Source organism: Hyperolius riggenbachi, chromosome 1, assembly GCF_040937935.1.
Source record: "Hyperolius riggenbachi isolate aHypRig1 chromosome 1, aHypRig1.pri, whole genome shotgun sequence".
Lineage (NCBI taxonomy): Eukaryota > Metazoa > Chordata > Amphibia > Anura > Hyperoliidae > Hyperolius > Hyperolius riggenbachi.
In genome coordinates this window covers 561735852-561751723 of record NC_090646.1, presented here as the reverse complement: position 1 = coordinate 561751723, position 15872 = coordinate 561735852, and the positions used below count along the sequence as shown (strand labels likewise).

Sequence of the window (15872 nt, the reverse complement as noted above, 5' to 3'; positions counted from 1 at the left end):
TATATAATTGTTGAAAAGGACACTTCAGACTCTTAAACAAGGGCCTTTGACAGGAGGAACCTGGATAGAGGCAGAGAAGAGTAGGGAAAAGGACACATAGTGGCTTGTCCCCACAGGTTAGCTTTTATATTCTTTCCTGAGTTTAAGGGGGCTTACTACTAGTCATGGTAGCTAAAATTCAATCACTTGCTGAAACAATTACCGTTATGGAAGATGGTGATGGAGTAATAGGACTTTGGTCACAAGGGAGTCCATAAACTTAGTTTAACTCAGGTTGGGAGTTGTAAGTGAGAAGTTTTCATGTCATTGTGTTTAGAGTAAAAATGCTTACTGCAAATTCATCTTATCCTATGTATATCAACAGGTGTCTGTCTATACCATGCCACAGAAGTTGGCCCAGGCGACGTATGCCCTGGAAGCAGCGGAGACACTGCTGACCTTTTTTTCGCAATACTTTGGAATTGATTATATGACGTCAAAATTAGGTATGTAAGTAGATCATGAATCTTGTTTAATTGGGGAAGTTTTGAGTTTCTCTTTTTTTTTTTTTTTTGGTCTTAATTCACACCTGCTATTGTTCATAGATTTTCATTTTAAAGGGGCACTACAGCGAAAAACTGTAACATTTAAAATATGTGCAAACCTATACAAATAAGTACATTTTTTTCCAGAGTAGAATGAGCCATAAATTACTTTTCTCCTATGTTTCTGTCACTTACAGTAGGTAGTAGAAATCTGACAGAAGTGACAGGTTTTGGACTAGTCCATCTCTATAGGGGATTCTCAGGGATATATTTTCAAACGCACTTAGTGAATGGTAGTTGCGCTGTCCAACTGCCAAAAAACTGTGTAGCGAGAAGGGAAGCTGGCCAGCATCATTGTCTAAATCCTTTTTAGGGAATATCTTAATAAAGAATAAAAGCCTTACTGAGAATCCCCTATGAAGAGATGGACTAGTCCAAAACCTGTCACTTCTGTCAGATTTCTACTACCTACTGTAAGTGACAGCAACATAGGAGAAAAGTAATTTATGGCTCATTTTACTCTGGAAAAAATGTACTTCTTATTTGTATATGTTTGTACATATTTTAAATTTTAGTTTTTCACTGTAGTGCCCCTTTAATATTCGTGAATGATTCATGATGGCTTTTCAGTGACCTCTCAGATGCAGAATGTAGAAGAACCCTGTTTGTGCGGGAGATCTGTCACCCAAAGAGATCAGGAACAGTCCTGGCAGTAATTGCTTTGAATGTTTCACCAGTATTGGAAAATTTGAACCACTTCACTCTATCTGGACTATAGTCTGTTAAACTCTAAGTGGACGTGTATTCGCCTCCAGTGTTACTGCGGTGGGTGTGCGCGCCTGCTGCTTCTTCCTTTTTTCTTTTTTTTTTTTTTTTTGTTTTGTTTCCATGGCACCAATTGGTGAAGGGGAGTTAAGTATTCCCTGAGCCAATCGCAGTGCCTGTAATGAATTGCAGTGCCTGTTCACAGGCCATGTCCATTCATAAGAAGAAAAAAAAACTGAACACTTCTTGGTAACCTAGGACAGTGTTTCTATTGCCATCTAGTGTGGAAAACTTACTTTAAATACATTTTTCAATCATTCATAAAATCCCTTCCAAAGCCCCCCGGTCGCCAAACACTTGTAAAAACATTTTTTTTAAATATAGTTGCCTTAGGAACTCAACTTTTTTTTTTTTTTTTTAATATGCATGTCATGAGGGTATGTTACAGCTGTTTTACTAAGGGCTTGTAATTATTGCCTGAATACAAAAACCCAAACCAGGGTTGTTGCCATACATTGTGGTAGGAACATAATTTAAACTGGAAAATAAAATGGATGGGTATTTATAGTAGCATTGCTTATTTATAAAAAAGAAAATAATTACTAAAAACCAGTATCGCCCACAAAAAGCCTAAGTTGTCACGATAAAAACAAGTTATAGATAATTCAGGTGTGAGGCAGTTATAAAGTTATGGCCCAATAAATGGGAGGAGCCCTGACAGGTGAAAATGGGTCTTGGCGGCAGGGCTGTGGAGTCGGGACAAAAATCTTCTGAATCCAACTCTGACTCCTCAGTTTATGAAACCACGACTCCGGGTACCCAAAATGGCTCAGACTCCTCGACTCCGACTCGTTAGCCTAATTCTTAACAGGGCTGTGGATTTTGTACAAAAATCATCCGACTTCCGACTCAGTTTATGAAATCAACGACTCTGACTCCAGGTGCCCAAAATTGCCCCGACTCCTCGACTCCGACTCCACAGCCCTGCTTGGTAAGGGTAAAATGGCCTGTGGCCTGAAGTAATTAAATGTGGTGGTCATACTATTTGTGTGTGGTGTTCAGTCCATGCACACAAGCCCCAAAAAGCATACCTCTAGCAATGCCAAATTTAAAGACCCACCCATTTACAAGTCCTTAAAGGGAAATTGAAGTAACAAAGGCTGCCATATTGATTTCCTTTAAAGCAATAGCAGTTGCCTGGCATCCTGCTGATCTTTCTTTGCACACTCACAAGAAAATGCCTTCATGCAAACTTCATGCAAATCAATCATCCAGGAACCACTGCTATCCCCACAGCTAAGTTAAAAGCGGGGTTTTCATTGCAAAAGAAAACATTTTCTTGTGTAGTCACATAAGCGATGTAGAGGCTCACCATAAGTCGTAAGTGTCCTTACTCTGCCCTATAACATATATAGCACAAGCATTTAGTGCATCAACCTATCTAAATATTAGGGCACATCTTAAAGTCCTCTCTTGGGGCATAGTGCATCTAACTACTTCCATAAGGGTGCTAAGAAAATGGACACATGTGCATCATACACAGAAGCATAGGGAGTGTGCATGCTTACAATGGTCTTAGACAGGGAAAGAGGGAGAACCTTGGGATTAAATTCTGGTCACAAGAAGTGACAAGAACAAAAGTCCCACATAATGCAGGCTCATCACCAGGACATGAGAAAATAGGTTACAAGAGGGTGTGGACAACAAAACCACAAAATCAGTTGACCCCTTTGTACACGCAAATGCTGTCATGCAAATCAATCCAGGAACTGCTGCTATTCCTACGTAACCCTGTAATGAAGAAAACCTCCCCTGGGGGGTACTTGCCTCGGGTGGGGGAAGCCTTAGGATCCTATTGAGGCTTCCCCCGTCCTTCTTGGGCCCGTGGCGGCAATAAAGCTCCCCGAACAGCGGGGATGTAAATATTTACCTTTCCAGCGCAGGCGCAGTATCTGCTCTCTGCCTCGGAGATAGGCGGAAATAGCTTATCGCTGTAGAGTGAACCCGATGGAGATTGGCTATTTTCGCCTATCTCCATGCGGAGAGCCGCAACAGCGCCCCCGCTGGAGCCAGGGAAGGTAAATCAGCGCTTATCGGCGCTTGTCGAGGGAGGATTCCGGGACACTTCGAAGGAGCCAGTGCTGGACTGCCTGCAGCTACAGGGGTGGGGGAAGCCTCATTGGGACCCTGAGGCTTCCCCCTCCTGAGGTGAGTACCCCCCAGTGGAACTTTTGTTACAGGTTCTCTTTAAGATGAGCCTGGTTTCTGTGGGGGACTTTTCTTCTGCACATCTTTTCGGCATCAGATGTCTGAATCTCACACACCTGAAACAAGCATGCAGCTGAACCAGTCAGGCTTCAGTCAGAGCACCTGATTTGCATGCTTGTTCAGGGTTGATTACTAAAAGTATAAGGGGCAGAGGATCATCGGGAAAGCCAGGCAATGTGCATTATTTAGAAAGAAATGAAAATGTTAGCCTCCATATCCCTCTCGCTTCAGGTGTACCTTACATAATAGCAACTTTTTGGTGAAATGAAAGTGTTAAAACCTTAAATTTTAAATCTGTATTGCATGAATATGGCTTTTGTGCCTTCATTAATACTTTGTTTGTAATAGATCTTATCGCCATTCCTGACATCCAAGCAGCCGGGATGGAAAACTGGGGCCTTATCACGTTTCGAGAGACCACCCTATTGTACAAGGGGACCTCCACATTGATGGATAAACAGAGGATTACTGCAGTCCTTGCTCATGAGTTGGCCCATCAGGTTAACTGCCTCATTTTGCTATGTTTGTGGTAGACTATACCTGGTCCTTAAAGGAAACTTGTAATGAAAAAAGTACCCCAAATAGGTACTTGTGTAGGCAGAGAGAAGCCTTCGGATAATCGAGGCGCCCCCCCTCCACCTCAATTTCCAGCGATAGGACCATCTGAAGCCAGTCTACAAGGGCTTGACAGACCTTGGTCGCACTACTTTTTCCACCAAGCCAGTGTGGCAGCTCCATGCTACTGCACAGATGCTAGACTTTCTGCGCAGTGGGGCTGCACTTATTCTTGTACAGGAGTGTGGCCACAATTTTGGTGAGGGGGACGGAGAAAGCCTCGGAAAGATCCAGAGGCTTCCCTCTACTAAGGCAAGTATCTACATTTCTCTGTCATCTCACAGGTTTGCTTTAACGACCAACTCAAAACACATTTTTCCCACTCTAGTTATGTTTTGGCATGCAGAGGCAATGATGTTGGTTTTTCGTTTTCATTCTTTAGAACTTGTTTAGCTGATTTCAAATACATTTTTATATACATCTAATTTGTATACATTAACATGGACACATTTAAGTGAGCCTTCTGACCTCTGCTCCTCAGCTACTAAATTTGATCAAGTTTCAAGTTCCATAGCTTTTCATAAAATTAACAATTTGCATTGCATCAATTCTAACTTGGCATCTCATTGACCTCTCTATAGCCTTTAGTGAAATTAAGGTAGCTTTATAGTGCGGATTTAGAAAGTCACCTGCTTTAACTGCAAAAATCAGTAACCCTTTGCACGCTCACATGCAAATGTTCAGACAAATGTATTCACAGATTCACTCATCCAGGCACCACTGTTATCCCTACAGCTAAATTAAAAGCTGGGGTCTTAGTTCACAAAGGAATGCATTATTTTGCTTAGTCACCTAAACTGCGCAGAAGTACCCAGGTAAATGCTTTAACTGATCGCCATGGCTGGTGAGATGGACAGTGGGCCTCTGCCAGTAAAATGGACTGTGGGAGAGTCAAATATGCAACATTTTGCAGCTTGAAACAATCTGGCTTCTTTTCCAGCTGCATAAATCTGCATCAATTGGCATAAACATTTGCATCAACTCTATTTAGGTTTCATTGACCATCCCTAATGGGCAGTTGGTAAGAGCCTGGCCTTATGAGTCCTAAACAATTAACCCCCCCCGCCCCCCATGGTGAAGCGCTAGATTCCCTAAGGTTGCCTCAGTTTGTTAGAGACTGAAGCGAAAAAGATTGGTATGTGTAGTACAGCTAAGAAATAAAACCATTAGGAGCAGAGACAGAAGTCTAATATTGTTTCCAGTACAGGAAGTTAAGAAACTCCAGTTATCTATGCAAAAGAGCCATTGAGCTCGACTTTCAAAGTCACAGAGATCTCTGTCTTCTGAAGCTTATTATCTCAAGTGTCTGTTACTGTATTGTTTGTGTTTTCTGCAAAGCACAGTTCAAAAGTTCACTGGCCTGCTCTGTAAAATCATTTTGAATGCTGAGTAGTGTGTAAACTGCAAATATTAGAGAATGATGCAGTGTTATAAAAAAAAATGAAAATAAAAATGAGAAGATTTTCTTTGCTACTAATGTTCTAGTAACTATCCGTACTACACAACCATCTCAATATATCATTTTTTTTCGCTTCAGTGTCTCTTTAAATTCTTTTAACTTACATTGGCCTTGATTCTCAATTAGTTACTGCATTGGGTAACCAAATGTATTAAAAGTAACTGAAGTATAACCATGTTCACATTCAGTGTTTTCTGCCTGAAATTAGTTTGCCGAAAAATGCTAAATGTGGTAATTTGTCAGCAAAAAATTATTTTAGACTTCCGCAAAAATGAAATTCTTAATGAAAACTGTGCATTGTTTTTTTTTTTTTTTGTCCATTAGTTTGTCAAATAATTTTTTTCCTACCTGGCGCTATTTTCCACTTCACATAGAAACATGTTTGTGAATGTGGGGGAAAAAAAGTAACTACCAATTTTTTTGACAAATGTCTTTACCACACATGGTATTGTGAAGGGAGGCCAATATTTCCTGAACAGAGTGCACACTGCAATGTGGGTCACACATTATTGATCAGCATTTTGACACCGGTTGTGTCCTAAGGATATGTTGTGATGTACGGCTGCAGGGTACATTTTAGAGGTTCATGGATGGATCAGATTGAAAAGTACCAGAAAGCAAGGTATTGCGGTTTCTAGCTGTCCTCCTGTTTGTCGTTTTTATATTGCAGTGGTTTGGGAATTTGGTAACTATGGAGTGGTGGAATGATCTATGGCTTAATGAAGGCTTTGCCACTTACTTGGAATACTTTGCTCTGCAAACAAAATTCAAAGACTTGGACTCTGTAAGTATATCCTTCCCATCTAAAGTGAATACATTATGGCTATATTCGCACTGCCTATGGTGCGTTGTGTGAAGTCAGGCAGTATACTCTCATAGCAAATGTGATCCAATTATATTGTAATGTTATGATCACATTGGCATATTAATACTGGTGCGACGTAATCAAATGGACAACATGCGCATTTACAGGTGCAGTGAAGCATACTTTTCATGTACTGTATTCCTCACTGGATGCATCGCATGTTTAATGCATGACCTGACTTTTTCCCTCCACAGGGTATGCAATGTCCCAATGTAAAATTAGCCTGTGAGCTGTGACTAAGGGCCGTTGCTACAGATGCATGTGCTACCCTGGATTGTGCAAGGAAGGTGGCTGTATAGCTAGACTCTTATACACCGATAAATTCTTATACATTCAGCTCTATCCACAACAGTTAAATGCTGCCAAATCTCCTCTGTCAGCAATGTACTTCCAAATAGTTAAAACAAGTAAGATGATCCAATGACCTTACTCAAATCTGGTATCGGGTGAGCACAAGGTCAAATGTTACTGTCATTAGATGTTAATACTTAAATGCATATAAAAGTATCATCACTAGTTATCCCCAGGGCTGAGTTCTGTGTCAGTCTATCAGCCATTGCTGTACACTTCCATCTACACATCTGTCAGTTTCCTCTGCATCTCATTTGTGGTGCTGTCATCTCTTGGGCACTATATCACATACCATGCTTGGTACTATGCTCAATCGAGATACATTTTATTTACATCTATGCCTACAGAATTCTTCATGGTCGGTAGTGATGCTCACGAGTAATTACGAGTGTCTAAGCACTCAAATTCATGATTTAAATGAGCCTTAATTACCTCGTGATGGTGGGAATAAGGGGTTATTTACCCATAAGTCCTTGGTATGTCGTGCTCTCTATATAGCTTACACGCATCCTATTGGACGCGTTGCAAGCCTAACTAGGCAAATTTCCTCCAAGCCGGAAGGAAGAAGTGCATGGTGGGGAGGATTGCAACGTGTCCAATAGGACGCATGCAAGCTATTTGGAGCGCATGACATACCAAGGACTTATGGGTAAATAACCTCTTATTTCCCTGCCGCACACCTGAGGTAATTGAGGCTCATTTAAATCACGAATTCGAGTGCTTAGACACTCTTAACTTGTGAGCCCATCACTGGTGAGCACTGGCTTGTCACTTGTATTTAGGGGGTTATGTATACAAAAATCTAAGACTAGGGGTATAACTTGAAGTGAAATGTATCACAGGTGGCCACTCGGGATGGCCTTGCTTAGAACTCATGGAGAAGCATGTGATCAGCTGATTTGTAAGGTTCTGATTTGCTGGTCTTGATCATGTGTTAAACCAGGAAGTCATCACAGCAAATCAGGACCTTACAAATGTATCAGCTGATCAAACTGATCACATGCTTCTCCATGAGTTCTCCCAAAATGGGCCATCCCTAGTGGCCACATCTTTACTGCTGGCAGGTGCATGATTGTGGAATGTTTGTGTGCGGTGTTCCAAACCCAGCAGAAATACCTGGTCTCCCAGGGTGCACTGGGAGAATTCTGCATTTCTAAACAGCCTAGTCTTTGACACTACTGGCAAAGGCAACACTACATACAAATGTATAGTTAAAGGAGGTTTCTGATGTTGAAACCAGGATAATTAACCTAAAAATGGGTAGCCTGAATAAATTACTACTTTCTATGTCACTTTAATGCCTCTTTAAAGAAAATAGCAAGGAGCAGCCTGCAAGCTCAGGTGACCTTGGAAGATTGTGTGACTTCCAGCCATTGTTGTCCCCTGACTATAAAACGTTCTGCATTCAGCTCCCATATCCCCCTGATTGATGACTAACCATGCACACATTAATTTGGCTACGCCTGTTTAATGAAGAGGTAAATTGTAAAATCAGGCCAGCCAACAGTTAAACGGCAAACTCCTTCTTAGCATCCTTATTCCCATATTTAAAATGAACAGCGCCATCGCTCCTCCTTTAAATTTAGCTTTAAACTGGGTTAAAGTTTCATGTACCAAAAAGCAAAATCAGGCTAGTAAAGTCTGACAGGACTTGCAAATGCCTCTGGCATTTTCTCCACCTGCATTTGTGCAGTGACTGTGAAACGCCACAAGATGGTGCTGTTAGCTTTTAGTCTTTAGTGAGGTACTGTATTTACTTGAATCAGGATGAGACCATTTGCTAAAAAGAGTAAGCTTTTGCTTACTCAGCCTTACAGAGTTACAGAACTCAAAAGCTTACTATTTTTCTTCTAAGGGCTTCTTCACGCTATAAGCATTATTGTTTGTTTTAACCGCTGCCGATTTTTAAAATCGCTCTAAAAGAGATTGTGTAATATTGCTCTGTGAGTGTTATTACATGAGCGATGAGCTTTGATTACGAGCAAAACGCGGGTCCTGCACCATTTCCGGAGCGTTTGCAATTCAATGCAAAGTATAGGGAAATCGGTAAGCGCTCTAAAAGGTGTTTTGAAAAGCAATTTTGTGAGCGATTTTGCTCACAATGTATATTAGATGCATTCAGTTCCAGGTCAGAGTTCACTTCCTCATTGTCTTCAAGAAGAAAATCGATTTATGTGAACAAGGCCTAAGTTAGCCAATTAATGGTGTCATCCAGATTCAAAACTTGTTTTTACTGATGGCTGTTTTTTTTTTTTTGTTTTTTTTTTTGCTTCCAACTAATTAAATCAGGTTCAATTTTTACATTTTAATTGTATACAATTATATATTCCATTGATGAAACATGAATAAAGAATAGTTTCTACAAAATAGTAATTCTAGGTTTGTTTGGAAGAATTACACAGTGACATTATTTCTGTTCAGAGACCGCTATATCTTTAGCTCATCTGTAAATGCCAGGATTAAACCAACATCCTCTTTACATTTTTCTTGTGAGCCCATGCGAGTGCCCACCCTGGGATGAATTTGATTAGATGGTCAGTGATGCTAATAATTCCACCTTATAGATTTATTGCCAATTCAGCTTTTAATCGGGCCAATCAATCCTCTTCCTGCTTTTGTTTGGCTCAGTTTTAAACATCATACAGTTTGCATGCAAGACCTAATTAATCCCTTAACTCTACTGCAGAGGGTAAGTGGGAATCTGCTATAATCATTTGATCAATCCTTTGTTTAAAAAGTTACATAAGAATTTGTGGACAACCTCCTTGCCAGAATAAGAGTGCGGTTTCTTTATGTACTTTACGATGATTGAACAATTCACGTGTGCATTGCCACTGCAGTGTCAGATTCAGGCGTAACAGTGCGAGCCAAGTTGTGTGCTCCCAGATACTGTAGACATTGTGCCCGCATTACAAGCTGGCGTTGCAACAAGCCTCTTACAGGTAGACTCTAACTTTGAAATGCGTTGCGATGTGCCACATGCAAATGCAACAGATTCCTTAGGAACTTTGCCTAAATCAAGTGTTGGGGAAAATTGGCCTCTCATTGATCCTCTAATCATTAGATGTTCACACTTTATTTATTGGATTTATATAGTGCCAACATATTACGCAGCGCTGTACAATAGGATTACAATTACGGGTGACAGCACAATACAGGTAATAGACAATAGATACAATACAGGTAATAAGCAATCGATACACACCACAATGCAGATAGTAATACAATGCCAGATCATACACTGGAATGGTAGTGGTAAAAATACAAGTTCCCATAATTCTGGGTAAAGTGCACACAGTCAAGTATGATAAACAAGGGGAGAGGGCCCTGCCAAAGGCTTACAATCTGAGTTGATGCAAAAAAATAAAAATGTTGTAGTTATGGAATTAGACCAGTCTAAATGAGCATCAACTGCAACAAAATTGACATGAACTTTAAAAAATGAAGTTAGCATCTTGGGGATGACTTTCTCATGTATGTAAGAGGTTTGTCTCGGGTGGTCTTTATTGGCCCCTCCAACTGCATTTAAAGCTACGTAGACAAGCTAGATTAACACTCCAGTGCCTCTGTTGATGGGTCTGTTCCTGGTTGCTCACCAACAGTTTTTAAGTACCACTTATAGTGTATTCAGATGAGATTTGTAGATAAAACAGCAATTTAAATGTTGGTCTGTGAGACTTGGGGACCTGTAATAACCATTAGGGTAGAAACACTAGGCAGACTCGCATATGCATTTGCCACTATGTGCTATGGAAACCGCATATGCGATTCTGCCTAGTGTTCCTACCCTCTAAGGGAAGCTGTGTAGCACCTACTTGTATTGCCAAGGAGTAGAGGAAATCTAGTTGCTGTCCATGGTACATGAATGGTCTGATGCAACGAACACTTGCAGAAAAGACCGCTCACCATAAAGGATACATCCAAGGAAAAAATTCTACCTACCTGGGGCTTCCTCCAGCCCCTGGCAACCTATCTGTCCCTCGCCGCAGCTCCGGTGTCTGTCGATCCCCTCCGTTGCAGCCCCAGGTAAGTAGATCTTTTTTTTTTTGTTCTCGGCTGTATCCTTTAACTGATCATACACCAGAAACTTTAGATGAGGGACTTGATTTACTAGACGGTGATCGCTCATATCATGTCCGTTTTCGCGCGCATTTTTGCTGTTGTGTGCAATTGTGCACGCAACTGCACTTTTCCACGCGCAAACACAAATTTTTGATCACGCAAAATGCAAAACGGCCGTGATAAGTTATCGGTTTGGTGAATCGAGCCCAACGTCTTTTTGGGAACGATCAGGTACCTTTTATCATGTTGTGAATCTAGAAGTTAAAGGGAACCTAAACTGAGAAAGATAGGAATTTTTCCTTTTAAAATACCAGTTGCCTGAGTCTCCTGCTGATTCTGTGTCTAATACTTTTAGCCACAGCCCTGAACAAGCATGCAGATCAGGTGCTCTGACTGAAGTCAGACTGGATTTGCTGCATGCTTGTTTCAGGTGTGTGATTCAGCCACAACTGCAGCCAAGGAGATAAGCAGGACAACCAGGCAACTGCTATTGTGTAAAAGGAAACATTCATATCCCTCTATAAAGAGAGAAACCGAGAGCCCAATCTAGTGTAGTATGTATTGGATCAAAGGGGGATAATGATTAGTAAGTATTATACTCACAAACATGGGTTACCGCTCGGGTAACCACTGTATAGGCAGGTGAGGAGATTAGACCTGTCCCCACTCAGGATTAAGATGTCGCTCTCTGAAGAAGGAAAAGAGGGTTTAACACCCTTCCACCAAGGGTGGAAATCTTGACTAGTAGATGTACAGAGGCGCCTCTGTACATCTACTATCCATATCCCTCTGTTAAGCTTCCCTTTAAGTAGAAAAATTTGCTGTGCAGTTATCACATGACCTCAGAAAGAGCTCTTTGATCTTGTTGCCCAGTGCTTTCAGGTCAGAATGTAAAGGGATATGCCACAGGTTGACCATTTCAGCAGATCTTCTAGAATTCTGTAATGGAAAATCACAAGCATTTAGTGATGTGAACACAGGTGCAAAACAACCTCGCCCCAGCATGTAATTATGCTAATATGTTGGCATAAACAAAGCGTTAGCCTGATTGCTTGTATCTCCCCATGCACACACAAGATGAGGCTGTCACATTAGCGGCTGTGAGGTGCCATCAGCATTCACAACTCTGATGCAGCGTTCTGTTAATTGGTATCAAAATAACCACACACCACAGCATAACCCACTTCACAAGTCTTCTGTCATTAATAATTCATGCTTGTGCTGCGACTTAAATTGTAGCCTTTTTCATATGCAACTCATATACTCCCTACTTTGCTCCTCTGCAGGGTGGGGGTGGAGTTGATGACGCTTCACTGCCATCAAGGAGACCCGTTACAACAGTCAGCAATAGTTGTAAATCTCGCCACGACTTTGGATTTCTCTGGTTAAGTGAAGCATACAAGTTTTGTCTTTCTAACCTTCAGTATTAAAGGGGCACTACAGCGAAAAACTGTAAAATTTAAAATATGTGCAGACATATACAAATAAGTACATTTTTCCAGAGTTTAATGAGCCATAAATTACTTTTCTCCTATAATGCTGTCCCTTACAGTAGGCAGTACAAATTTGACAGAAGTGACAGGTTTTGGACCAGTCCATCTCTTCATAGGGGATTATCAGCAAGGCTTTTATTCTTTATAAAGATATTCCCGAAAAAGGATTTAAACAATGATGCTGGCCAGCTTCCCTGCTCCCTACAGTTTTTTGGCAGTTGGACAGAGCAACTGCCATTCACTAAGAGCTTTTGAAAATAAATATATCCCTGAGAATCCCCTATAAAGAGATGGACTAGTCCAAAACATGTCACTTCTGTCAGATTTCTACTACCTACTGTAAGTGACAGCAACATAGGAGAAAAGTAATTTATGGCTCATTTTACTCTGGAAAAAAATGTACTTATTTGTATATGTTTGCACATATATTAAATTTTACAGTTTTTCGCTGTAGTGCCCCTTTAAGACTTTAACATGTAAACCATATAGTGAAGATGCCAATTGTGGCAGTTTGCGATACCACTTTGCATTTGTTCTTGAGTGCGTTATGCCGCAGTTTCAGGTACAATTACAACTTCCGCCATGAAACCGGTAAAAAAAAAAATACGATTTAGAGACCTGAAAATCAGCATTTCTTCTTTGCTCTAAAATATTTACTGTATAAAATCTACTACCACAAAAAATTGTAGCAGAACAGCATTCAAACTGTTAAACACAGTACTACTTCAATGGAAAGCTTGCTGCATCCAAAAAGGTGATCTCCTCTTGTTTACATTCCTTTGTCTGCTACAATTGGTATACATTCCTAGCTGTACTGAACATGAGCTCTCTGCTGTAGAAGCAGAAAGAGCTCAGAAGTGATCACTAAATAGATTTTAATATATAAATACAGAAGCTATGCAAGAAAATGCAATGACAGCTTTCAGAGCAGATAAACTGTACTTTGGTCAATTGTAAACAGACAATATTACTTGTGCACAAAAACAAAGTAACTGGGTAATAAAGTAGGAAAACGCATACTTTTATTGCTATGTCAGTTTTATCCCACTTTAGTTACTAGGAAAACGTGCTCTCCCCTGCCAGCTAGGCATAACAATGGTAGTCGCCAGGGGCTAAGGGGACGCAGCTTTCAAGAGATGTGTAGCGGCAGAAGTGCTATACATTACCTGTCAGTAGAGCTAGCTACACGTCCTCTTCAGCTGGGGAGGGAGGGGGTGTTGAGGGCTGTGCAGGGGTTTTGCAAAGGCAATTTCAGTTTCAACGGCTGCTTCAAATATGAGAATGTTGAATGGCATATGCATAGTTGAGTTTTGTGAACCACAAAATGCCCAAGATTATGAACTATGGCTTTAAACAACCATATTGGCTCTTTACAACTGAATAAACAATACCAGTTTTAACGAGCTGGAGCGTGGCAAGTGTGATGTTGCTAAAATCGGTAAAATGCATATTTGCAAGCAGCTCTTTTTGCATTAAGTGGCCATGTTGGTTTACTCTATGCTAGTTCTTGGATCACAGGTTACAGCCATCAGGGTGTACTGAGGGAGGAGACAGGCAGCATTAGTTCTCAGCTACAATATATTGTTTCCAATTTATTGCCTCCATCCATAAGCTTTCCAGCCCACTTGCATCCAGGCTGGCATACCATAGGCTTTAGGGGATCACCAATTCTACTATTCTGCCCTCTGTACTGGACATACAACAGGTCACGCCTGCATATATGCAGTGTATGTGGGTGGAAGGGGAACCCAGGTAAGTATATCCTGTGTACATATTTCATGTGACTCCATGACAGAATCTGGTAATAGGCTTCACCAGTAAATGTGTTGATATTTAGTCTCCTCTTGAACCCAGGATTCCTTCCTGCAAGCACGCTGTGATGCCATGGAAAAGGACTCCTTACACACCTCCCATGCCATATCCACAGATGTGCAGAATCCAGAGCAAATTGAGGAAATATTTGATGACCTTTCCTACATTAAGGTATTAATAGAGCTTAAGCAAGTGGAATTTGACATTTAGTTAATACTGACCAAGTTTTCTTTTTCAAATTGAACAAGGCAGATACTAGAAGCAGACCTTTTTAGTGCAAATTATAAGTATTCTGTTTTGGAACAGATTTTTCAAACTATATAACCTTTTGTATGTAGAAGTACATAGCTGCAGCAACACCAGGTGCACACGATACAAGTTTCTCAGATTTACTGTCAATTTCCATCAGGTCCGATCTGATTCCTGATCGATTTTCAATTCACATAAATGGAAATTGATCGAAATTCAGATCGGACCTGTTGGAAGTTATCGTTCTGTCAGAAAATTGTAGTGTGTGTACCTAGCATTAGATCTCTTCATCCTTTTACAGTAGATACTTTTGAGTTGATGTCTTACAATTGCGCTCACACCTATTTGCTGTGAACTACAAAGTATTGCCCCAACTTTTCAGGTAGACCGAATATCTACTGTAATGCAGGGATTCTGGCATCTATGCTTCCTGCTTCATGGTTAGTTGGTTCAACATGGTTAGACTTGATTGACTCCAGCAGCTGAGAGAACACAGCTGTACTGCTTTTTCCATGCACATTTGAGTGCTGCATTTCCATGCACACTTAACTTCCTGGTTGTAATGTTCTGTCGTATGTCTCTAGCTGGCTGATGGAGATGATATGAAGCTTAGTTCAGTATGTTCACTGTCACTTGTCACTTCTGCTCACAAAAAGCAAGATTGTTGGAGTGCACAGCATGCAGGTAAAATGTGATTGGGTGCTGCATGGTAGGCTGCAAAGGATCTGTGCATATGGAGACTCATTGCTGAGTTTAGGTTCACTCCAGTATATCTTTCTTCAGTATTGGGTTTAGCTGTGCTTTACAATATGGACAATTATAGCAGCCTCCAGCAGGTGGCAGCAATCCACATGGCTTTTTGGTTTGCTTTTTTTTAAAGCATATGAATTGGAATCAATCATGGAAGTCTTTTGTGCCTTTAATTGAAATGTAGAAAATACTTCAGTTTACAGATTTAGAGAGCTTTGTCTGGGGATCAGCATGTGGTTGAGTAGACATTCTGGGGGGCTTATTTTGCATGTGGTGAACTATAGGGTGCACCAGATATCGCAGATTGAGGGCATCGGCTTTAGCAAATTCACATGTATGTAGGTTTGACATGGCACACTATTAGGGATTGGGAAAGCCATAGCCACCAATTGGACAGTAGTGGAGCCAAGAGCAGGAGAACTGAATGAAAAATATTTCTCTGGTGGCTATTAGTATATTCATTCCACCGGTATTTACTGTAATACTTTAGTGCATGGACAGTTTTTTGCCCTCTTGATTTGGAGCCTGCTTTTCTGACTAATGTGTAAGCGCACTCTGGAAATCCTGGCAGATTGGCTGCAGGATGCGTAATGTGTGGCATAATTCTCCCCAACCGGTCAGTCTCAGAATAGCTGGGGTCGAGCAGAGAACTGTCTGAC

General features: G+C 40.9%; 1 protein-coding gene across 2 annotated transcripts in view; it reads left to right on the top strand.

Moving 5' to 3' along the window:
- The window catches only part of LNPEP (leucyl and cystinyl aminopeptidase), a 117170-nt gene that overhangs the window by 68390 nt on the left and 32908 nt on the right, over positions 1–15872 (top strand). For both annotated transcript variants that reach the window (XM_068247491.1, XM_068247492.1), the window contains exons 5-8: positions 365–485; positions 3906–4057; positions 6302–6415; positions 14257–14385. In XM_068247491.1, the coding sequence (XP_068103592.1) occupies positions 365–485; positions 3906–4057; positions 6302–6415; positions 14257–14385 (516 nt within the window). The remainder of the gene's footprint in view (positions 1–364; positions 486–3905; positions 4058–6301; positions 6416–14256; positions 14386–15872) is intronic.